This window comes from Eleutherodactylus coqui, chromosome 7 (genome assembly GCF_035609145.1).
Source record: "Eleutherodactylus coqui strain aEleCoq1 chromosome 7, aEleCoq1.hap1, whole genome shotgun sequence".
NCBI lineage: Eukaryota > Metazoa > Chordata > Amphibia > Anura > Eleutherodactylidae > Eleutherodactylus > Eleutherodactylus coqui.
The window spans coordinates 219,542,254-219,568,046 of NC_089843.1; the positions used below are offsets into that span (position 1 = coordinate 219,542,254).

The 25,793-nt window shown below is 44.9% G+C and overlaps 1 protein-coding gene across 2 annotated transcripts in view; it reads left to right on the forward strand.

Moving 5' to 3' along the window:
• The first annotated feature begins 6,993 nt into the window (after nucleotides 1-6,993).
• LOC136573172 (protein mono-ADP-ribosyltransferase PARP14-like) overlaps nucleotides 6,994-25,793 on the forward strand; it is a 53,973-nt gene continuing 35,173 nt past the window's right edge. The window contains exons 1-4 of one of the 2 annotated variants that reach the window (XM_066574409.1): nucleotides 6,994-7,114; nucleotides 15,775-15,849; nucleotides 20,023-20,062; nucleotides 24,486-24,619. In XM_066574409.1, the coding sequence (XP_066430506.1) occupies nucleotides 15,802-15,849; nucleotides 20,023-20,062; nucleotides 24,486-24,619 (222 nt within the window). In that variant the 5' untranslated portion in view covers nucleotides 6,994-7,114; nucleotides 15,775-15,801. The remainder of the gene's footprint in view (nucleotides 7,115-15,774; nucleotides 15,850-20,022; nucleotides 20,063-24,485; nucleotides 24,620-25,793) is intronic. The other variant, XM_066574411.1, reaches the window with a different exon arrangement.

Below are 25,793 nucleotides of genomic sequence, written 5' to 3' on the forward strand. Positions count from 1 at the left end.
TCCCTGCAGACACTCATTATTGTACCGCCCTGCAGAGACCCATTATTTTACTGCTCTCCACTATGCTTCATTGCTGCCTGCAGACACTCATTATTTTACCGCTCTCCAGCATGCTTCACTGCTGCCTGCAGACACTCGTGGCTGTACCGCCCTGCCTGCAGACACTCGTGGCTGTACCGCCCTGCCTGCAGACACTCGTGGCTGTACCGCCCTGCCTGCAGACACTCGTGGCTGTACCGCCCTGCCTGCAGACACTCGTGGCTGTACCGCCCTCTACCATGTTCACTGCTGCTTGCAGACACTCACTATTGTACCGCTCTGCACCACGCATCACTGTTGCCTACAGCCACTCATTATTGTACCGCTCTCCACCATGCTTCACTGCTGCCTGCAGACACTCATTGTACCGCTCTTCACCACATATCACTGTTACCTATAGACACTCATTATTGTACTGCTCTCCACCATGTAATACTGTTGCCTGCAGACACTAATTATTGTATCGCTTTTCACTATGCTTCACTGCTGCCTACAGACACTAATTATTGCACTGCTCTCCACCATGTTTACTGCTGCCTGCAGACACTAATTATTGTACTGCTCTCCACCATGTTCAGTGAGTGTCTGCAGGCAGCAATGTTGTACCCCTTTCCACTACGTATCACAGTTGCCTGCAGACACTCATTATTGTACCGCTCTCCACGATGCTTTACTGCTCCCTACAGACACTCATGATTGCACCACCCTGCCTACAGACACTCATGATTGTACCGCCCTCTACCATGTTCACTGCTGCCTGCAGACACTCGCTATTGTACCACTATCCACCATGTATCACTGCTGCCTGCAGGCAGGGAGGATTGTACCGCCCTGCCTGCAGGCAGGGAGGATTGTACCGCCCTGCCTGCAGGCAGGGAGGATTGTACCGCTCTCTACCATGTTCACTGCTGCCTGCAGACACTCACGATTGTACCACTCTCCGCAGGCAACAGTGATACATAGTGGACACTCATTATTATACCTCTCTCAACCATGTATCACTGTTACCTGCAGACACTCATTATTGTACCGCTCTCCACAATGCTTCACTGCTACCTGCAGACACATTGTACCGCTCTCTACCATGTTCACCCTTCTACCTGCAGACACTCATTATTGTACCGCTCTGCCTGCAGACACACATTATTGTACCACCCTGCTTCACTGCTGCCTGCAAACACATTATTGTACCGCTCTCTACTATGTTCACTCTTCTACCTGCAGACACTCATTATTATTGTACCACCCTGCTTCACTGCTGCCTACAGACACTCATTATGGTACCACTCTCCAGGCTTTAAGTGAACAAACTGCCAAATGTTTCAAATTTTGACTCATCACTCCAGACCACCTGCTGCCATTTTTTTGCACAGCAGTTCTATGTTTTTGTGTATACTGGAGTTGCTTGGTCTTTTCTTCTGCATTGAAGGTATGGCTTTTTGGCTGCAGCCCTTACATGAAGACCACTTCTGAACGGACTTCTCTGAACAGTAGATGGGTGTATCTGAGTCTCACTGGTTTCTGCCAGTTCTAAGCTGATGACACTGCTGGATATCTTCTAATTTCGAATGGAAGTAAGCATGATGTATTTCATCCTCTGCACTAAGTTTCCTTGGCTGATCGCTGCATCTATGGTCCGTTTGTTGCCCATTTGTTTGTGCTTTTTCAAAAGAGCCTGAACAGCACATCTAGAAACCCCAGTCTGCTGTGAAATCTTTGCCTGGGAGAGACTTTGCTGATGCAGTATAACTGACTTGTGTCTTGTTGCTGTGCTCAGTCTTGCCATGGTATATGACCTAAAACTGTCTTCCACAACCTCACCTTTGTAGCAAAGTTTGGCTGTTCCTCACCAAGTTTTTTTAACTACTTTTTATTATCATTTTCATAATAACAATAAAAAAAATAACATAACTGGTTCCAGAATTTCACATATCATCCATTGTCAGCTGTTGATCTGCTCACGTAACTAAGTTAAAATAAAAAAATTAAACAAAGTGAGAGAAAAGAGAGAAAAAAAAGGGCGGTGGGAAACAAACACATAAACAGAAAAAAAGCAGCCAAATCTTGTCAATCGCTAAACTTAAGAATCGGATAAATATAGGTGGAAAATTACCGACGTGTCATCTTGTATCCTCTTGTATCCTCTTGTATCCTCTTGTATCCTCTTGTATCCTCTTGTATCCTCTTGTATCCTCTTGTATCCTCTTGGTTTAAATTTAAATTAAATTATGGCTGTCATAAATCGAATCTCAAGGTTTTTACATTTCTTCCGTAGAATGTCTCATGCATATTTAGATGACCCTAATTATGTTATTTTTAATTTCCCCAGGAGGTCCGCACCATCTTGAATATGATACCAGGTTGTGTTACTCATAGGTTCGATGATTTCATTTGGGTCTAGGAATTTTTCTATAAACATCCGCCACTTTTCAAAAAAAAAAAACCCTTGGCTTGGGATTCTGCACACCTCTCAAACTCTAGTCTCTCCTTCCGTAAAAAAATTTTTTACAGGTTACAGGATATCTGATACTGATGGGGTTTTGGCTTGCAGCCATTTTGTCAACAACTAACTTTGTTAGAAGTTTTTGGCTGTTGGCAGAGAGAGTGAAGTACACACTCTTGTGGTGTTAACTGTATTGTATGGTCCCCATCTACACTCACGAGCTCCTGAGTACCTTTCCAAAATGGTTTAATTTTGGGGCAGAGCCAGATACCATGTAAGAAATCAGATTTGGGCTTGGAACATCTAAGACACGCCTCCAGGATGTGGAGGGATATTGAATCCATATATTGCTCCATGTATAATTTTAAAATGTTTCCCGCCATTTCTCATTTTTAATAGCTTTTTTTTTTTACAGAGGCCCACCCGTCCACTATCCCCTAAGGTATGTCAGGGTCCTGTAACTCTCGTGCCCATTTCTTGAACAGCAGAGAGTCATCCTGTTGCACCCATCCGTCCCTGAATCTAGAGTACAAATCCGAAATTGAATGCCTCTGTTGGGAACCTCTTATAATTATATCCATGGGCTTAAGTATCGCCTCCTTGGAGATATCGCTAAGTCTGGCCCGCAGGAAATTTTGTATGTGCGCGTAGGGTTGGAAGTGTGATGTTCTATATCTAGGTCATACTGGATGGAGAAGATGCTGGACCGTCTCTATGCCTTTGCCTCGCCAAGATCCATAGATCCATGTATTTTGACACTTTGAACAAAAGGCCATTGGCTTTACAAGATATTTTCCAAGCGGCGATAGTATCTTTTATCATAATAGAATGCGTAACCTCCGGTGGAAGACTAGAGAATCCCATGTGTAAGAGGGCATTTGGACTCCAGGGATGAGATAACTCTGCTTCAAGGACATAATCTGAAAAGTTATCAGCCTTCTGCAGCCAGTCTGAGGACTGTCTCATAAGACTCACCACATTGTATGTGTGTAATACGCGGTGGAAATCCGCCCGTAGGAATTAGCCCTCAGTGGCTCAGCTTCTCCTCTCAGGTACCGCTTCACTGCTGCCTGTCTGTCTGCACAACCCAAGATAGCTGCTGCAGCCGTGAGGAGAGGGTAGGCACGTCTCTCCTCACTACAGCCTCCCTCCCAGCACCTCGGGCGGGTAAGTGAGGGGCGAGGAGCAGGTCCTGGTATTGCCGGTCACAGGAGCGGTGGCCGCGGCGGGTGCAGCACCCTACTTGCTGTCTGTCTCTACTCACCGCCATGGCCGGCTGTGTAGTGAGCAGTGCAGGGCGATCGAAGCAGTTAGTGCCGCTTAGTTAGTGCACCCCAGCCTCTGACAGGTCCCGCCGACCTTGCGGTGGTTGTGCCCGGACTGCAGCGCAATCCGCGGCTATGTGGGGTTCTCTTCTGGAGCGGTGGAACCGGAAGTCCTCCTCACCCAGTATTAAGCCTCCTATACAGCGGTTTCTCTGGAAACATTGATTTGATTTAGGGCTCATGTCCACGACCGTGTTTTCACCACGTATTACACGTGCGTTCCATGGATGTGTGATGTATAGATACAAAGCGGGGATTTAAAAAAATTGTCAGACTGCTGTGAGCAGAACCTGGGTGGCCGACCTGCCTTGCAGTAAAACGGTCAGTGGTGGCAGCAAGTTGGAATCATAGAATGGTAGGATTGGAAGGGTCCTCCGGGGTCATCGGGTCCTCCATGGTCATCGGGTCCAGCCCCCTGCTCAGTGCAGGATCACTATATCATCCCAGACAGATTTTTGGGGGGTCAAGCTCTAAATAAATGTCTAATGTTCCCATCCTTAAAAGAGGGAATGTAACATTCCCCTAACGCTTTGTATTACTTCTGAAGCTATTAAATGAATGCAGTATTATCCCTACATATGCCCATCGGACGCTCAGTGGTGCTGAGAATGCTGAAACATGGATTCCAAAAATTGATGGTAGATCCTGGAAGGGGGTGGTTGTTGGGTCTCACTACCCCTAATCCAAATACATTTATCATGTGCACACACTATTTATTTTGCTGGATCTTTTACTCTCCCCCCTCCCCCCCCCCCCCCCCCCCCCCCCCCCGATCCTTGTAACTATTTTCCACTAATGTAATTGCTGTTTTTGTTTGTTGCTATTCCACCCAAAAAAAGCTTTTAAAAGTTAACCCATAAGTTACAGGTACCCCAAAATGGTACTATTGAAAATACAAGTCATCCTGCAAAACAATAAGCCCTCCTATGGCCAGGATAAGGAAAAGCTAAAACTGTCATGGCCCTTGCAATGTGCAGATGGAAAAAATAATCCTTTTCCCTAAATACCAAGCTGCAGTTTTTTTGGGGCGGCTCTCACTCACTGGTGTTTTTTACCGCCGATCACATGTGCGGGTATTGCCTCTCACGCGCAGGGCGCAAAATGTTTGCAGAAATAAAAATGCGACATGTTCTATCTTGCTGCGTATTAACAGTGTATGTGAATTTGTCGGCAGGCAGCAGTATGTAATGTACTCCGTACTGCTGTGTGCTCCGTGCGCAGGAGATGTGTGTGCGGTATGTACCGGAAAACTCTAGTGTGAGAGCGGCCTAGGGGTTAAATGGGTCTTCCCATCTCAGCATTCATATGTCCTACTTTTAGGCGTTCCCTCAGAACGCATCCCCCATTGTTTTCAATAGGATCGGCAAAGCATCAGACGGCGTGCGAGGTGTACGTGAATGTGGTGCGAGGTTTCCCATTGAAAACAATAGGAAACACTCCACAATCCTCTGCTGCGGATCCTCGTCCATGGGGAAATCACATGTGCATGAGCGCAATATCCGGCTAATTTTTCCAATATCGTACTTGGGAAATTAGCCTAACTCCCATTTACTTTTATGGGGGTTTTGGAAAACGCATTCAGTTCAACTGTACACCACAGTGTGAGCTGCGATGGGGCCTGGGGGACCCCCAGTCTAGAGATAGGTGCAAGTCCCGTAAGTATCAAACATTTCTGGCATGTCCTGTGGATATGCTATAGATCAGTGGTGGTGAACCTATGGCACGTGTGCCAGAAGCGGCACGCAGAGCCCTCCCTGCTGGCACATGCTGCCATCGGCCGCTCACCACTGGTGAATACCAGCAGGGGCCACGGCTCCCCAGTATTTTTGTATTATGTCACCACCAGAAGTTAGGGGTGGTGACATAATACAGGAGTTTGACATGTTGTAACGCCCCCAGCTTCTGATGGGCTAGGGGCGTGTGTGGCCTTAGGAGGGGAAGCGTTGGCGGCAGAAGAATCGCCGGCATCACGTTAGCCTCGGGCGGTGCCACGATGACAGGCAGCGGCGGACAGAGCAGAGGGATCGGCTGTAGCACAGACTGTGGGGCCTGCTGTGGGGTGTCACTATTACTGCTAGGGGCCGCTGTGGGGTGTCACTATTACCGCTGGGGGGTGCTGGGGGCCGTCACTATTACCGCTGGGGGGTGCTGGGGGCCGTCACTATTACCGCTGGGGGCCGTCACTATTACCGCTGGGGGCCGTCACTATTACCGCTGGGGGCCGTCACTATTACCGCTGGGGGCCGTCACTATTACCGCTGGGGGCCGTCACTATTACCGCTGGGGGCCGTCACTATTACCGCTGGGGGCCGTCCCTATTACCGCTGGGGGCCGTCCCTATTACCGCTGGGGGCCGTCCCTATTACCGCTGGGGGCTGTCACTATTACCGCTGGGGGCTGTCACTATTACCGCTGGGGGCCGCTGTGGGCTGTCACTATTACCGCTGGGGGCCGCTGTAGGGTGTCACTTACACTGGGGGGTGCTGTGGGCTGTCACTATTACTGCTGGGGGCCGCTGTAGGGTGTCACTTACATTGGGGGCCGCTGTGGGCTGTCACTATTACCGCTGTGGGCTGTCACTATTACCGCTGGGGGCCGCTGTAGGGTGTCACTTACACTGGGGGGTGCTGTGGGGTGTCACTTACACTGGGGGGTGCTGTGGGGTGTCACTTACACTGGGGGGTGTTGTGGGGTGTCACTATTACGCTGGGGACCGCTGTGGTTTTCACTGCTATACTGGGCGCAGCTGGGGGGTGTCACTATTACCGCTGGGGTATGTTTACATGTGGTGGAAATGGACAGGGCTGTTTCAAAATAGACGGGGTGCAGATTTTGACTGCTTTTTGGATGCGGAAATACTGCAGAATTTGAGACAGAAATTTCCGCTGAGAGCATTCTGCAGTAGTAAAAATCTGCACCCGGTCTATTTTGAAGCAGCCCTGTCCTTTTTAGAACAATTGGGGTAAAATCATACGTGGTGATAAGCCCCGCCCCCTGACATGTTGGCACTTTGCGATAAATAAGTGGTTTTGGGTTGCAGTTTGGGCACTTGGTCTCTAAAAGGTTCGCCATCACTGCTATAGATGTCTGAAATGGGAATACCCCTTTAAATCAATGCATGATACTTCCACTGTTTGCCACAAGTTGGCGCCTTTGTCCAGTATCTGAGGATCTGTTATTTCCCGCGTGAATTGCTTTCGCTTTCACTTGCTTCTCCTACAGCCCGGCTGTCGTATAGATTCCACAGACCTTTTAAACAGAAGATTTAATAGACCATCAAGTCCACTAAGGCGCACCTGGCGGACAGGTAGGTACTCAGTGCTTTATATTGTGTCGTGTCGAGCAGATGTAACAGTGATGTATAACTTCCAGTAAAACTTCTATTATTCAGGGGGGGGAGGATTGTTCCTGTTTATAACTTGCAGTAGAAGACATAAGGGCGTCTTCAGATGGCAGATCTCTACCCGGGTAGAAGTCATTTGTTGTACCCCACCTACAATCCCGAAACCTCATGGAAGGAAGCGTCCAGCTCTTCCAGGGATATGGGTCCGTCTTCCGTGTTTAGATTGCACATTCCCAGCGCTGTCCAGAAACCAAGACCCTTTTATCTGCACAGTTCAGTGTCAGCCCCGGCAGACCGGGCAATAAACCTTAGGACTACTAAGTTAAATCATTGTTCTGTTTATCATGGATAGAATGGAAGGAAGGCAGCGCCATGGCGTGGACTAGCCCTACTCGAGCTTTGCTAAATTCGGCTTCTTCCAGGGCCTTGAATGTGAAGTCTAAGGCCGCCTGCAGATGGGTGAGTCGGATCTGGCTGCGAGGATTCTCGCTGCAGGGCCCGACCCGAGCGCCTGCAGAGATCGACGCGTACTCACCCCCGGGCAGTGACGTTTCTGTGCAGGGCTCTGCGCCCCGCACAGAAATAGAGCATGCCGCGGTTTGCTAATGCAATCCTATGGCAGCTTCCAAGGGTGGAAATTCCACGGGAAATCCCGCCGCGGAATTTCCGACCGTCTGGATTTGTGAGAGCCGTGGGTCGCAGTCACAGCCATTTGCAATCCACACTGTGACCCCATTGATCTCAATGTCCTTTCTCTGCCAGCCTGCCCACAACATAACGCATTACTATCAATGTATGTCACGACAGTGAGGGGCACTAAAATTGTCATATTGTGCAATGATCTGAAACTGCACTAAGAAAAGAAGACTTGAAAACATTTATAAAACTTTTTGTTTTTCTGAAGCGGTCTAGCCCAGCATCCTATTCGCCCTTTTCTGTTTTATTAAATGGTGCGATACTTTAAAGGGGTTTCAGGTGCTAAACTATTAATGACCGATCCGCAGGGCATCAATAGATGATCAGCGGGGGTCTACTGCTCAGGATCCTTGCCGATTAGACGATGGAGTTGACAGTAGCTCAGGTTAGCGCCGTGGCCACCTCAGTCCATAGCAGGCATAGCACCGTGCTTTGTATAGAGGCTGTGCCTGATATAGCGGCTCAATCCCATTTACCTGGATGGGACTAAGCTGCTCTCAGGCAGTGTGACCAATGATTGTGACAATCTGTGCCTGAGAAGAGGCCATGGCACACACCTGAGGCCCACATTGCATGCAATTATCTAACCACACCTCTTTCTATAGACCTAAACACTGGAGCTGGCGCTAGAGCGATCATGTGACATATATTTAAAGGGCACTGCTACTGAGTGCAGGGGTTGGGGCATACGAGGGACATTTTTACTAAGTGAGGTGCATATGGGCTATTATTTCTGAGTGGGGGCCTGTGAGGAGCATTATAACGATAGCATGCAACAGGACCCACTGCCAGCCAAACCGTCCATATTATAATCCGCTATTGGCCGCTGTCCTGCCATTTTACAGAGCAGCTCTCCGTTAGATTCAGGCCCGTCATGCTGAAGCATCATCCTCTACTCTCCAGGTGACAGGAAGTCTATCTACTCTATAGGCCCCTCCTCTTTGACAATATGACACCCCTCTTCCCAGCGATCTTAATGGACCACTGACAGGGAAGCAGTGAGACCACTCTCTCCTTCCACAATCACACCTTGCCACTGGTAAGGAGGTAGCATGACTCCAGCTCCACAATTACACCGCCGACAGGGAGGCAGCTCTGCAGAACCTCACTCCTATTCAGGATGACTCATATCCAGGGACAGACCGGTTGTGCAACCCACTGGGAAAATTCCTGATAGGCCGGTCAAGTCTCGGGGCCAGTGGAGGGGAGGAAGTTATTTGGTGTAATGTGAAAAACAAAAAAGTTATACTCCATTGTACGGGCAGGTAACTCCTCCCACTCCCGGGCCTCTGCAGTTTGCACCTATACAGCTCACCCAGTGAATTATGGGTAGAGCGATCATGTTATATATATGTGTGGGTATTGCTACTGAGTGCAGGCGTTGGGGCTTATGAGGAACATTACTACTAAGTGGGTTGTATATGGACCATTATTTCTGAGTGGGGGTTTATATGGGGCATTATTGCTGAGTGAGGCCTATATGGCCCATAAGTATTGGGTGGGGCTTATGAGGAGCGTTATTACTGAGTAACATAGTATTTTTAAAATAATCCTTCCTGACTCAGTCTGGCATTGTGAATGCTGCTTGGATAAAGAACCCTTCTGAAGTAATCAGTGATATAACATGTAATATTGTAACACTCAAGAAAGGCATCCAGGCCCCTCTTATACTCTTATCGAGTTCACAATCACCCTATCCTCAGAAAGAGAGATCCATAGTCTCTCTGCTCTTACAGTAAAGAATCCCCTTCTATGTTGTGTAGAAACCTTCTTTCTTTCCTCTAGACATGGAGAGCGCCCCCTTGTTAGTCAGTCCTGGGTATAAATACATGATGAGAGATCTCTATACTGACCCCTGATATATTATACATAGTTATTAGAGCGCCCCCTTGTTACAGTCCGGGGTATAATAGATGATGGGAGAGATCTCTGTACTGACCCCTGATATATCTATACATAGTTATTAGAGCGCCCCTTGTTACAGTCCTGTGTATAATAGATGATGGGAGAGATCTCTGTACTGACCCCTGATATATCTGTACATAGTTATTAGAGCACCCCCTCGTTACAGTCCTGGGTATAATAGATGATGGGAGAGATCTTTATACTGACCCCTGATATATCTATACATAGTTATTAGAGCGCCCTCTTGTTACAGTCCTGGGTATAATAGATGATGGGAGAGATCTCTGTACTGTCCCCTGATATATCTATACATAGTTATTAGAGCGCCCCCTTGTTACAGTCCTGGGTATAATAGATGATGGGAGAGATCTCTGTACTGACCCCTGATATATCTATACATAGTTATTAGAGTGCCCCCTTGTTACAGTCCTTGGTATAATAGATGATGGGAGAGATCTCTGTATTGACCCAGGATATATTATACATAGTTATTAGAGTGCCCCCTTGTTACAGTCCTGGGTATAATAGATGATGGGAGAGATCTCTGTACTGTCCCCTGATATATCTATACATAGTTATTAGAGCGCCCCCTTGTTACAGTCCTGGGTATAATAGATGATGGGAGAGATCTCTGTACTGACCCCTGATATATTATACATAGTTATTAGAGCGCCCCCTTGTTACAGTCCTGGTTATAATAGATGATGGGAGAGATCTTTATACTGACCCCTGATATACTACACATAGTTATTAGTTCGCCCCTCAGCTGTCTTTTTTTCTAAACTAAATAACCCCAATTTTGATATCCTCTCTGGGTATTGTAGTCCGCCCATTCCATTTCTACTTTAGTTGCCCACTTTGTACCCGCTCAAGCTCTGATATGTCCCTCTTGAGTACCGGTGCCCAAAACTGTCCACAATATTCCCCGTGTGGTCTGACCAGTGACTTGTAAAGAGAAAGACCAATGTTCTCGCCATGTGCCCCTAGACCTCTTCTGATGCACCCCATGATTCTATCTGCCTTGGCAGCAGCTCCCTGACACTGGTTGCTTTGATTAAGTTTACATTTAACTAAAACCCCCAAGTCCTTCTATATGTCAGTGTTTTTCAGTATTTTCTCTGCCCATGTGCAGAACCTTACATTTATCAGTGGTAAACCTCATTTGGCACTTTTCTGCCCAAGCCCTTAACTTATCCAGCTCCATTTGCCACCATATTCTGTCCTGTTTTGTGTTAATTATTTTACATAGTTTTGTATCATCTGCAAATATTCATATTTTACTGCACAATTCTTCTAAAAAATCATTAATAAATATATTAAAAAGAATAGGGCCCAATACTGCCCACTGTCGTACCCCATTGGTAACAGTGACCCAATTAGTGTATGTTGCATTAGTAAGTGCCATCTGCTTTTTTTCATTGGGGTCATTCCGTGTCAGTTCAACCAACGCTCCCGGTCGACCATCTCAGATTTCAATGAAACTTTGCACAAAGATAGACCCTGACCCTAAACTAAGATAGCCAGAATATTAGGCTTCAAAGTGCTTTGGTTCACGAGCTACAGGTCTTAATCTAGGGGGTTGTCATGTGATTACAGCGCGCAACCTGAAAAAAGTGGCGATTTCAATCCATTGCCAAGCCAGTTCCAATGACTCTAGAGCAATGAAACTTCACACACTAGGAGAACTTTTGGTGCTGAATCCAGCTAAGTTCCTCAGACTGCCCCTCTTATCATCATTCTGCCACCATTGCATGTCAAAGTAGCTGAAAAATTCTATCGCGCAAAATAAAACTCATATTTTAAGCAGTAATAACTCATAATCAATGCAATCCAACTCAGCTCTGAATTTATCAATGTGTACTCCATAGAAATGTTTCTCATTATTCCCATTATGGACCCAAAAGGATGCATAGCTCTTAAGATACAATGAGTCAAAAATGGCAAAAAACACTTTTTTGCTAATTTTTCCCTTTTTCAAAGGCGAAAATCGGAATGTACTCCATTTTTATTTTTTTTCATTTTTGTTCTATTTCGAAGAGAATTTTTTGCTCTACAAGATTCGATGTTTTTCATTTTGTTCCCAGACCTTCTAGATGGGAAAATATCAATGCCTGTGAAGGGCCTATGCACTCGCGGAGGTCAAATAATAAAATAAGTGTAAGTTTTGCATGGATGTATAATCAGTTTAGAAATCATGAGAAGGTAAATTATTTTTGGAATGAGACAACTTTTTGTGCTCAAGAAACTTATGTGATCAAAAATTGCATGGCGAGTGCAGGTGAGCCCCAAGCTTTGGCCTAAGATGGTCCGAATATCATTGAGTGTTGCATAATGATTGTGGTAGATTCCAGTGATCACTGGGCTTATTTAGCACTCTATCCAGATTGGATATTAAGATTATCTAAGGCTAGCATGAATAACTAGTTATTTATTACACAAATGCTAGCCTTAGATAATCTTAGTATCCGATATGGATAGAGTGCTAAATAAGCCCAGTGATCACTGTAATATACCACAATCATTATGCAACCCTCAATGATATTCTGACCATCTTAGGCCAAAGCTTGTGGCTCACCTGAACTCGCCAGGCAATTTTTGATCACATAAGTTTCTTGAGCACAAAAAGTTGTCTCATTCCAAAAATAATTTACCTTCTAATGATTTCTAAACTAATTATACATCCATGCAAAACTTACACTTATTTTATTATTTGACCTCCGCGAGTGCATAGGCCCTTCACAGGCATTGATATTTTCCCATCTAGAAGGTCTGGGAACAAAATGAAAAACATCGAATCTTGTAGAGCACAAAATTCTCTTCCAAATAGAACAAAAACGAAAAAAAATAAAAATGGAGTACATTCCGATTTTCGCCTTTGAAAAAGGGAAAAATTAGCAAAAAAGTGTTTTTTGCCATTTTTGACTCATTGTATCTTAAGAGCTATGCATCCTTTTGGGTCCATAATGTGAATAATGAGAACCATTTCTATGGAGTACACATTGATAAATTCAGAGCTGAGTTGGATTGCATTGATTATGAGTTATTACTGCTTAAAATATGAGTTTTATTTTGCGCGATAGAATTTTTCAGCTACTTTAACATGCAATGGTGGCAGAATGATGATAAGAGGGGCAGTCTGAGTAGCTTAGCTGGATTCAGCACCAAAAGTTCTCCTAGTGTGTGAAGTTTCATTGCTCTAGAGTCATTGGAACTGGCTTGGCAATGGATTGAAATCGCCACTTTTTTCAGGTTGCGCGCTGTAATCACATGACAACCCCCTAGATTAAGACCTGTAGCTCGTGAACCAAAGCACTTTGAAGCCTAATATTCTGGCTATCTTAGTTTAGGGTCAGGGTCTATCTTTGTGCAAAGTTTCATTGAAATCTGAGATGGTCGACCGGGAGCGTTGGTTGAACTGACACGGAATGACCCATTGAGCCAATTACTTACATTCTCCCCCAGACCAAGCATTCTCATGTTGCATACCAACCTTTTATGTGGCACAGTATCATATGCTTTGGAAACGTTCAGATACACAAGATCCAGTGACTCCCCGGTCCAGTCTAGAACTTCTTCTAGAAGCTGATCAGGTTGATTTGGTCTTTCATAAACCCTTGGTGATATGCAGTTATACAGTTATTTTCCTTGAGGTCCTCCAGGACTGCATCTCATAGAAACCCTTCAAACTTTTTACCCACAATACAAGTTAAACTTACCAGTTTCCAGGTTCACTTTTTGAATATTGGCACCATATTGGCTATGCGTCAATCCAGTGGAACAGACCCCGTCACTATAGAGTCCTTGAGTATAAGAAACAACAATCTGTCTATCACATTATTTAATTCCCTTAGAACCCAGAGGTGTATGCCATCGGGACCCGTCAACCTGTCCGTTTTAATCTTTTTAAGACTGCTCTGCACTTCCTGTGTTAGACTGGTGACATTTAGTGGAGAGTTTACTCTATCACTCTGCATCTCATCTGACATTTCATTTTCCTCTGTGAATTCATTGGAGAAAAAAACTATTTATTGGATTTGTTTTCTCCTCATCACCCTCTACAATTTTTCCTACATTAAGGGTCAACACTTTCAGTATTGATCTCTTTATTATTTATATAATTGAAGAACAGTTTAGGGTTAGTTTTACTCTTTGGCAATGAGTCTTTCTGTCTCCAACTTTCTTTTATCTGCTTTTTACATAATTTTTTTTCCTTATAGGTTTTTAGTACTTTGCTGCCTTCTTGTTTTAGTAGTTTAAACGCTTTTTTTGTTACCTACTTTAGGAGCATAACTACTGAGTAGGGGCCTAAATATGGCATTATTACTCAGTGGGGGCATAAGAGGAACATTATTACTCAGGGGGGGGCTTATATGGAGCATTAGTGAGTGGGGGCATAAGAGGAACATTATTACTCAGTGGGGGCTTATATGGAGCATTAGTAAGTGGGGGCATGAGAGGAGCATTATTGAGTGAAGGCAATGGTGGTATTATGTGGTCATGGTCTGGGAGTATTATTTGACCCTTAATAGTTATCGGTAATATTGATTTTTGTAGTGGTCTTTATTCAGTGACCGTTTGTTGGTATCAATCACTATGTGGTGGTAATATGTGATCATGGTGTGGCAGGATTATTTGGTCTCTCATTGTCCGTTCAAACAGGGAAATATAGTTCATATTGCATAGGGAAGATAAATCTGCAGATATGTGCACCCCTAAATATTGGAGAGAGGAAGATCGCCATTTAAAGTCGTATTGATCTGTCAGGTGTAGAGCCTCCCTGGCAGGTAGGGGGTCGTTCAGAACTTCAGTTTTACTGAGATTTATTTTAAAATTGCTTAAGTGTCCAAATCTTGTGAATTCACAAAGAATCATTGGAAAGGACCTCTGAGGCTGAGATACATAAGGAGGTCATCCGCGTAGAATGCTACTGTACACGAGTGAGAGAGATCTATGTACTTACAATTTTCACGTGCATTAAACAATTCCAAGTGCTTCCAATAGCTTTCAATGGTAAAGATAGCATGCCATGCAAGTACGATACTAATTTTTTAAAGATCCCATAGGAAATGGTAAGGAATTGCCCAAAATTGGACATGCAGCAATTTTTCAATCTTGCAGCATTGCTACAAGAGAAAAATCACTCATGTGAATTAACACTTTGCAATCAATTGTGCCTGAGGAAGGACCCTGAGAGGCTTGGAAGCGCACATTAACATCATGTATATTTGTTAACTATTAAAAGGTATCGTATCTTGGTTTCTCTTACTGGGTGCAATCGCATTTAACGTATGTGATTTCCTTCCATATTGCTATGGGTCAAAAATTGCATGTTAAATAGGGATGAGCGAGTATACTCGCTAAGGCACTACTCGCTCGAGTAATGTGCCTTAGCCGAGTATCTCCCCGCTCGTCCCGAAAGATTCGGGGGCCGCCGCGGCTGACAGGTGAGTTGCAGCAGGGAGCGGGGGGAAGCGGGCGGGAGAGAGGGAGAGAGAGATCTCCCCTCCGTTCCTCCCCGCTCTCCCCCGCAGCTCCCGAATCTTTCGGGATGAGCGGGAAGATACTCGGTCAAGGCACATTACTCGAGCGAGTAGTGCCTTAGCGAGTATACTCGCTCATCCCTAATGTTAAACTCTCCTGTGTGAACGCACCTTTGAGCCTTGATTACCTTAAATTCTTCTCTCATCAAAGTATCCGCTCTTATCGGTGATCGCAGCGTTTATGTGCCTGAATACATCCAGATTTATCACAAACTACTTTATTTTGCTCAGTTCAGAAAAGTTGACAATTTGGGTGGTGTGTTGAAATTCATGAACTGTAGTTTATATCAAGCAATGTTCCATGTCTGTCTCATTATACATGCCTGTCTATATACATGTCCGCATATGTTAAATAATGGCCAGCAACTTTAAAACAAGTTATAAATCCTCATATTCTGCAAGTAATATCCACCAAGGACATGCTTATACACAGTATGTCTGTTGGGTCATTGTCTAAGACTTTGATAATTGCTTCTCTTTTAGTGAGCTTATTGGTTATCGAGGCACACAATGGCAAATGGAACTAGAACCATTCACTTCTCAGAAGAGCCCGAATCTGTAAGTTATATCTATCACAGTTAGATTATATTACATGGTTATGTCTATACACTGGAGTTAGTGGTGTCTTATCTCAAAATTCTCTTATGAGCAGTTCCTCCACCTGAGCCTAAGGAAGGGCAGCAACCTACACAACAGAATATTCTCCAAGATACTGGGGTTACTCACCTTAGAAAAGAGGGTGACCTGAAAACTATGTATAGATATATCAGGGGTCAGTACAGAGATCTCTCCCATAATCTATTATACCCAGGACTGTAACAAGGGGGCGCTCTAATAACTATGTATAATATATCAGGGGTCAGTACAGAGATCTCTCCCATCATCTATTATACCCAGGACTGTAACAAGGGGGAGCTCTAATAACTATGTATAATATATCAGGGGTCAGTACAGAGATCTCTCCCATCATCTATTATACCCAGGACTGTAACAAGGGGCCGCTCTAATAACTATGTATAGATATATCAGGGGCCAGTACAGAGATCTCTCCCATCATCGATTATACCCAGGACTGTAACAAGGGGGCGCTCTAATAACTATGTATAATATATCAGGGGTCAGTACAGAGATCTCTCCCATCATCGATTATACCCAGGACTGTAACAAGGGGGCGCTCTAATAACTATGTATAATATATCAGGGGTCAGTACAGAGATCTCTCCTATCATCTATTATACCCAGGACTGTAACAAGGGGGCGCTCTAATAACTATGTATAGATATATCAGGGGTCAGTACAGCGATCTCTCCCATCATCTATTATACCCAGAACTGTAACAAGGGGGCGCTCTAATAATTATGTATAGATATATCAGGGGTCAGTACAGAGATCTCTTCCATCATCTATTATACCCAGGACTGTGACTATAACAAGGGGGCGGTCTAATAACTATGTATAGATATATCAGGGGTCAGTACAAAGATCTCTCCTATCATCTATTATACACAGGACTGTGACTATAACAAGGGGGCGCTCTAATAACTATGTATAATATATCAGGGGTCAGTACAGAGATCTCTCCCATCATCTATTATACCCAGGACTGTAACAAGGGGGCGCTCTAATAACTATGTATAGATATAGCAGGGGACAATACAGAGATCCCTCCCATCATCTACTATACCCAGGACTGTGACTATAACAAGGGGGCGCTCTAATAACTATGTATAATATATCAGGGGTCAGTACAGAGATCTCTCCCATCATCTATTATACCCAGGACTGTAACAAGGGGGCGCTCTAATAACTATGTATAATATATCAGGGGTCAGTACAGAGATCTCTCCCATCATCTATTATACCCAGGACTGTAACAAGGGGCGGTCTAATAACTATGTATAGATATATCAGGGGTCAGTACAGAGATCTCTCCCATCATCTATTATACCCAGGACTGTAACAAGGGGGCGCTCTAATAACTATGTATAGATATATTAGGGGACAGTACAGAGATCTCTCTCATCATCTATTATACCCAGGACTGTAACAAGGGGGCGCTCTAATAACTATGTATAGATATATCAGGGGTCAGTACAGAGATCTCTCCCATCTATTATACCCAGGACTGTGACTATAACAAGGGGGCGCTCTCTCCGTCTAGAGGAAAGAAGGTTTCTACACCGACACAGAAGGGGGTTCTTTATTGTAAGAGCAGTGAGACTATGGAATTGTCTCCTGAGGACGTGATGATGGCGAACTCGATCAGCGTATAAGAGGCGCCTGGATATCTTTCTTGAGCGTTACAATATTATATGTTATAATCATTAATAACTTCAGAAGGGTCGGTGATCCGGGGATTATTCTGTTTACTAGATTGGAGTCAGGAAGGAATGTTTCTCCTTAAATGAGGACAATTGGCTTAACACCATTTCTTTTGCCTTCCTCTGGATAGACATATGTGCTTTTTTAAGCCTAGCATACTATGTTACTATAAATATTCCACCATGCGGAAAAATCTGTGCCAAATTCTGCATGTCCGCCGCTTTTTACCGCCATTAGTGCGGCATCCAGAGCGCTGTGCTAACCATGATACAAGGCCGCCATTGATTTCAGATTTTAAAAACGCCGCGATTTTCAAGCACTTTAACGCCCCTAATCACCCATCACAATGACGGGGTGCGTTAAAAAGCACTGTAAAACACTGACGTGCGTTCAAAGACGCAGCTGAGAATTGCAGTAAAATGCTGCGATTTCGAGCGGCATTTCAGAATGCATGTGTGAGTGGCCGAAATGTGGATTTTGATGCAAAATTGAAAATGGCTTAATTCAGAAGGAAGTTCCTCAACAAAACATGCAGATTTTTTGGGGGGGATTTTGACAGCAGAATGTTCTGTCTTGTGACAGCACCCTAAGAGCCTCTCAGATATGCAGAAGGTTGGCTGCTTCCATCTGTTTCAATTTGGTGCAGTTGAGTTACTGAAGGCCTCCTGCACACGGGTGGAAATTCCGCTTTGGCATTTCCCGCAAAATTTCTGCCCGTACCCGCTGCCATAGGATCGCATTAGACAATGCAGACAGACATGATTTGAAAACACACACGGAAAACAAATTGCAGAATGTCCTATGTCTGTGCGAGCCTCGCAGGGGCCCGCACAGAAACGTCACTAGTGATGCACCGGCTCGGCTCTGCGCATGCGGGGAGTTGCCTGAATAGGTGAGCTGCGTTGGTCATTGCAGGGGTTCGGGTCGGGCCCCGCTGTGAGAATTCTCGCAGCGGGATCCGACCTGGCCGTCTGCAGGAGGCCTAAAAAGCCCAGGTATAAAAACATGAAAATGTTTAACACACATGAATAGAAGGAAAATATTTGCAGGAACAATAAATCACATGTGAAATATTTAGTCCGGACTTAATGGCCGACTTCTGCAAATATCATTGAGATAGTAATTCCAGATTCCGCGGGCGTTTCATCTGCAGTAGTACGCAGATCAATCAAATGCATTGGATTACACAATTCGGCTCACTTTAGCAAGTCGGAATTACGTAATCCACCTCCGGAAAATAGAACGCAGCAGGTTTATTTTATGTTTCAAAAGATTTTATTTGAGTTCAATACAAAATTGGCCACACTCTGCCGCGTAGACGCCACCGGGGGGGGGGGGGGGCGGCCAAATCTATGTTGGAGTGCAGAGATTCCATTATTAGACTAGCAGAAAAAACAAAAGGTAACATTGTAAGTGTATTCAGGGAATATTGATGATCTCTCCATCCATCGCACAGGGAAGGGATAAACCGAAAGGTGTACATTGTTTATGGTGTTTCTAATCACATAATACATAGGGGCCTGGATCTGCTAGAAGACTATCCGATTCATCATCCTTCTATAGTCTCACGAAATAGTGTAAGTTAGGGACTAGAGATGAGCGAGTAGTGCCTTAGCCGAGTATCTCCCCGCTCGTCTCTAAAGATTCGGCTGCCGGCACAGGTGACAGGTGAGTTGCGGCGGGGAGCGGGGGGAAGAGAGGGAGAGAGAGATCTCCCCTCCGTTCCTCCCCGCCGCTCCCCGCCCCCTGCCGGCCCTCCGAATCTTTAGAGACGAGCGGGGAGATACTCGGCTAAGGCACTACTCGCTCATCTCTATTAGGGACATTAACAAAGGTTATCCAGGGGCACAAAGTCTTTTCAGATTGCGAGGCTTTGTCTTGGGTACAGCTAGGAGTTTTTCATTCAAAAGAATTTTATTTATGCGGGATATGAGAGGTTCGAATGGGAGTCTTAGCACAGCTATGGCGGAAACCATCGAAATACGTGCCGCCATAGTAATATATTGCAGCAATTTAAAGGGGGCATTGCGAATGCCCGCAGGTTTATTTCCCAGCAGTAAGACACAAGGGTTGAGTCCAAGACTCTTCCAGCATGTTCTATTTTACCGCGGAATGCCCGATATAAAGCCTGTTGTGCTCTATGATCACGGCTATATCCACAGCCCATATGCAACTACATTGTGTACGGGCTGCGGGTATTTCCACTGGAGCCAATGTGAGGTGTGTGCCAGGGTTGGCGCAGCCTGCGGAGGGGGTTGGAGTACAGGGTGCACTACTTCATCCAGGACACAGGTTATTTAGAATATTGTATTAGTAGTATTAAGCCTTTTAGCATTCTGATGTAATGTACATTTACAAGGTCCTCCTCCTGTTTTGGTAACTGAAGCAATGTTTCCTACTTGTATGCAGATGGATAAAGCAATCCCATATGGCGTGGAAGAAACGGGAGGTACATTTTATTAATACTTCATCTTTAACATATGATTTGAGCAGTGGCATGATATATTCCTGATACATGTGTTTTCCCCCCATGCTGATTACCATTGACTACTTAGTGAAACAGTATAGAAAATTGGAAATTGAGTTTTGCGTAGTGTTACCAATGTCCTTTACCGTCACCTTTTAGTAGCACAGCTGCTTGCATCAAGCAATGACTGGGATGAGTGTTCCAAGGCGTTCTCCTAGATTCCTCATATACTAATATTTACAAAAGCAATGACAGGGAAATCTATTACTCAGGAGGAAGAATGTGAAGTTCTCAGTCTGGGCGGAGCTACTGTGTAACAACAGTGCTGCTAATGCTCAGTACATTGCATGGAATCATTTCCTTAAAGGGGTTGTCCCGCGCCGAAACGGGGTTGTTTTTTTTTTTGCAACCCCCCCCCCCCGTTCGGCGCGAGACAACCCCGATGCAGGGACCTAAAGAAAGCTTACCGGAGCGCTTACCTTAATCCCCGCGCTCCGGTGACTTCTATACTTACCGGTGAAGATGGCCGCCGGGATCCTCTTCCTCCGTGGACCGCAGCTCTTCTGTGCGGTCCATTGCCGATTCCAGCCTCCTGATTGGCTGGAATCGGCACGTGACGGGGCGGAGCTACACGGAGCTACACGGAGCCCCATAGAGAACAGGAGAAGACCCGGACTGCGCAAGCGCGGCTAATTTGGCCATCGGAGGGCGAAAATTAGTCGGCACCATGGAGACGAGGACGCCAGCAACGGAGCAGGTAAGTATAAAACTTTTTATAACTTCTGTATGGCTCATAATTAATGCACAATGTACATTACAAAGTGCATTAATATGGCCATACAGAAGTGTATAGACCCACTTGCTGCCGCGGGACAACCCCTTTAAGAACATCTTGGAGCTTCTGGGTGCTTTCACTGTGTCTTCTGCAAAAACTGCTGTTTTTAATGCAATTTCTTTGAGCCCAAAACAACCAGATCCAGAGAGAACGAGAAGTGTAAGGGCTCCTTCCCACGGACAGCTTTCCGCTGCGTAATGCGCGGCGAAAATCCGCTGCGTTGCCTGCAGCTATTAGGTTCTATTGAAACCTAATAGCTCAGTGCTTACAGTGCGGAATTCCATTGCGGAATTCCGCACCGGGAAATCACCCGTCCTCACCTGCGGCATGCTCTATTTGCCGCGGGTGTACGCGCGTACGGCTTCCATTGCAGTCAATGGAAGCCCGTCCGTCACGCTATCTTCCGCTGTAGCACAGCGGAAGATAGTGATACCGCTTCCCCGCACACTGCCAGGCGCGTCATGTGACGCTGTGGGCGTGTCATATGACGCGGCTGGCGCATGCGCCCCGAAGCGTCATGCAGGACGGGAGACTCCAGTACCGGAGGTAAGTATTGGGGTCTCTGGGGGGTGCGGTGACGGGCTCCGCCGCGGAATTCCGTGGTGGAGCCCGTCACGGTCGTGTGCAGCCGGCCTAAGTCCTTCATTTATTTCCCATTCCATAGGAATCCACTTCTGGCTTTGACAAAAAAAAAAAACTGCATGAAAAACTGGCTTTAAAAAAGAAAACAAAAAACAGTGGGCGTGACCTTCCAGGGCTTCATTTATCCAGCAAGAACAAGAATCTTAAGTCCTCTTTTATTTTTCCTTTTTATTTCCTCCATCGCTTGAAGTTCTGTCTTGCATTTAATCACTTAATTGATAAAACACTTGTTGACCCGAAGAAAATTGTTTCTGATCATAACTTTAACCCCTTAATGACCAAGCCTGTTTGCGTCTTAATGACCAGGCAAAATTTTGGAAATCTGTGTCCCTTTAACATGGAATAACTCCGTAAAGGCTCTGCATATCCAAGTGATTCTGACATTGTTTTTACGCCACATATTGTTCTTCATTTAGGTGGTGAAAATAGTCCGATAGAATTCGTGTATATTTATTAAAAGCGCCAAATTGCGAAAATTTTGAAGTGTCATTTTTTTTCACATTTTCAAGTGCAATATGTCAAATATGTGCAAACATACTGTACAATTTTTTGATAAGATATATATTTCCAGCTGTTTACTTTATTCTGGACGCACATTGGAAAAACTTTAGTTTTTTTTTAACCATTTAGGAGATGTACAAATTTAACATTAATTATAACATTTTGTTTTCCTACACCAAGCCAAGATTGCAAAGGCTCATAAGACAGTTTTTTTTAAGATTCATAAGATTACCTAATCGACCTTCTGCCGTGCGCATCTCCTCCTAGAGGTCCAGACAATCCGTCTATTCCTGAGACTCAAGCCGTGTCTGAATATATGAAGGAGAGTCTTTAGGCCGCTCTCACACGAGTGTTTGTAAAAATGTCTTACAGCATTGAGAACAGTGTCTTATAACGTTTTTGTGAGCTTTGGCCTACGTTTTTACTGCATATTTTGAAGTCACCATTTTTTCCCGTCGCGGTGTGACAAACTCTGGCAGGAGGCTTCAACACAGATGTGAAACCGGCCCGTCCGCATGTCCTCAGTTCTCTTTACAGCTTCCCTTATGTGTTCATTGTAGAACCTCCAATAATATAACATCTAGGCCGGCTGCACACGGGCATATATGCATTGCAGAATCTGGAGCTACCCTGTTTCCCTGAAAATAAGACATAGCATGATTATCCAGAATTTTTGAGGATGCAAAATGATTTTTCAGGCTTTTTGAGGAGGCTTGAAATATAAGCCCTACTCCAAAATTAAGCCCTGCTAACAGTTAATTTAAAAAGTCAATTTAAATAGTGTCCAGGCAGCTATACATGTAAAAAAGTGAAACCTTTTTGAACAAAAATTAATATAAGACACTGTCTTATTTTCGGGGAAACACGGTAATACCGTCCATAGCATGCAATGGAGAAGTGTTTTTTCCTGTGCACAAATGGGAAATTAATTGTGATTTTCTGCTCGTGGAGGGAAAATTGCAGCATGTTCTATTCTTGTGCGGTGTCTGCACAGACCGCTCCCATTAAAGTCAATGGAAGCCACCCGACCCGTGGCCCTTCTGCAATTAGCATTGCATAAAAGTCGCAGGACCTGCATCATCACCTAGCAACACTGCAGAAAAATCTGTACTGCGCTTGTCTGGCGGCTCACCGGACAGACCATCATCAGTACAGAAGAAAGAAGAGAATGACAGGTACGAGCGGTCACTGGCTGGGCACAGGGTCAGATTCCAATGCGGAATCCAACATCCAGAATCCAACCCAGTCGTGTGCAGCCGGCCTCAGGCCTAATTCCCACGGGCGGATTTCTTCCCATGGGCGTATCACGCGGCGGAAATCTGCGGCATTGCCCTGCATCTATTAGGTTCTATTGAACCTAATAGCACATAGCTCACGGTGCGGAATTCCACCGTGGAATTCTGCCCCGTGAAATCATCCGTGGCACGTTCTATGAATAGAACATGCCACAGGCATACGCGCGGACGGCTTCCATTGCAGTCAATGGAAGTGGGTGAGTCATATGACGCTGCCGGCACGTCATGCGCAGTACTGCGATGCGCGCCGGCACGGGATGCGCGACATCGGGCAGCGTATCCGGAGGTGAGTATGGGGTCTCTGGGGGGACGCCGTGACGGACTCCGCTGCAGAATTCCGCAGGGTCCTATTTTCTGCCTTATGCTTGATATTAAATGTTTTCATTGTTTATAAATCTATCGCTCTTCCCTGAGTAATTCTCTGCACATTACTTATATACAATGCGTATACATTGAACTGGATCATATTTTCCTCCAGCAGGTTTCAGGGTATTCTGTAGCTTCCTAATTGTATAGTGTGCACACATAATGAAAGAAACCAATCGGACACAAGTCATCAGCCTTGAATCTCAACCAGCTCTTCCGAGTTATAATCCCCAGAGCCCTAATTTATTGAAACACATAATACCTGCCCTTTATGGGCGTATAACAGATTACATCAGTAACGTATACATATTCTTATTTGCTTGGTCATATAGAATTCCCTGCCTCCCTGCCCCCCTTTCTCAAGTCCAGTGTATGTGTGGACTTTGTCCTCTCAGCATGCGGTCAAGCTGAAGGAATTTCAGTGTACGTGGCAGTCTTTGTTCGAGAAGTTTCTGTGTGTGTGGGGGGGGGGGGTTTCGGTGTAGGGGAGGTAGAGCTGGGGAAACACACAATAATGAATACAAGCAATACATATAGTATTGTGATTTAACTCTTAGAGGCTGCTGTGAAACTTTGTATTAGTCTAAAGTTATAAAACACACATCTTTCACCATGCCATTGTCCAGCAATTACCATAATGAAATTATGCAGCCATTAGCCTCTACAGAGTTAAATCACTACAGCTGCATAATACTTCTAGTTTATTACAAATCAATAGACATTTTATGCTAACTAGTCATCATGTCTACTACAACATTTCCAACAGGTGTTGATAGAGCAAGTGGGACCACATTACCTCAACAAACCTGGGAACAGCAGCCCACCTTGGAGTCTCTAACCCTAAATGCCGATCCCCGTCTCCAAATCATTGTGAAATATGGAAATCTTGAGCAAGAAAAGGTAAAGTGAGATGGGCAGTTCCTACTATTTAAAGGGGTTCTCTTTAGCATCGATGGCCTATTGTAGGGATGCGCTGCAAAACTGGCCAGACTTGCCGGGAAGTTGTAAGATGAACTAAGTGAAACTTTTTGGAACTACCTGGAGTTTTGCATTAATTACTAATAAAATGCGGTCTGATTGTTATCCAAGTCATAATTATAGACAAACGTCATGGCCACACTGGGATTAGAAAGCAGCCCTGCCACACAAACCCCACATAAACCACCCCACATATCGAAAGATAACAGCGGTTACTGTGACCTGTACTGGCAGAACGCCGTGGGGGGATTATGATGGCAAAACCACATGCGGTTTACTAGTGAAATGAGTTTTAAACATGTTTTACTTTAAAAATCGTAAAGCCAAAGCACATGGAATAATAGGCAAGTGGCTTACTATGGTACATGTGAAGCAGAGGGGTAGCTAGAGGAGGCTGGGCCCTATAATACAATTTTGAATGGTCTTCTAAACATTAATATTTACTCGTTGCATTTAGAAGTTCCGGCAGGAACGCTCCTTCCTGCCAGGTCACACTTAAAAACAAGACCATTTTAGTGTCCCCGTTCCAGCTTGGGAATAGTGTGACAAACAGCGAAGCGCTTCAAGACCTGTGGCAGCATATATGGGGCAAAAAATCTTCAAATCCTTATCCCTCCATAATAGATGAAGCTCGACAAAGACCTGAATGAAGGCCGGAACGTGGCATTCATCTGTTATGGAGGGATAAGGATTTGAAGATGTTTTGCCCCTATATACGCTGCCACAAGTCTTGATTTGCTACGTATTCACTTCCTTTGGGAACAGCGGTTCGGGTTCCTCTTTGTGTGGCCTTGCATCTCTTGGTCCTACCCGTACCGGGTATTAAGGGAGTGCTGCTGGCAAACAGCTAAGCACTGACATGTTACTCCATGCCAGTCCCCAAAACAATGCATACTGTATATGCAAGGTACAAATATCATCACCATTCATATTACTTCCATGTGGTCACTAAACAAAACCCACAATACTAAGACCAACATTACCAATAATAGTATATAAGTGCCAAATACCGCAGCACCATGATCACAAATTACCACCACCAAAAGTTGGCTAATACCGCTATACCAAGACAAAGAATATCAAGAACACTGTGTAA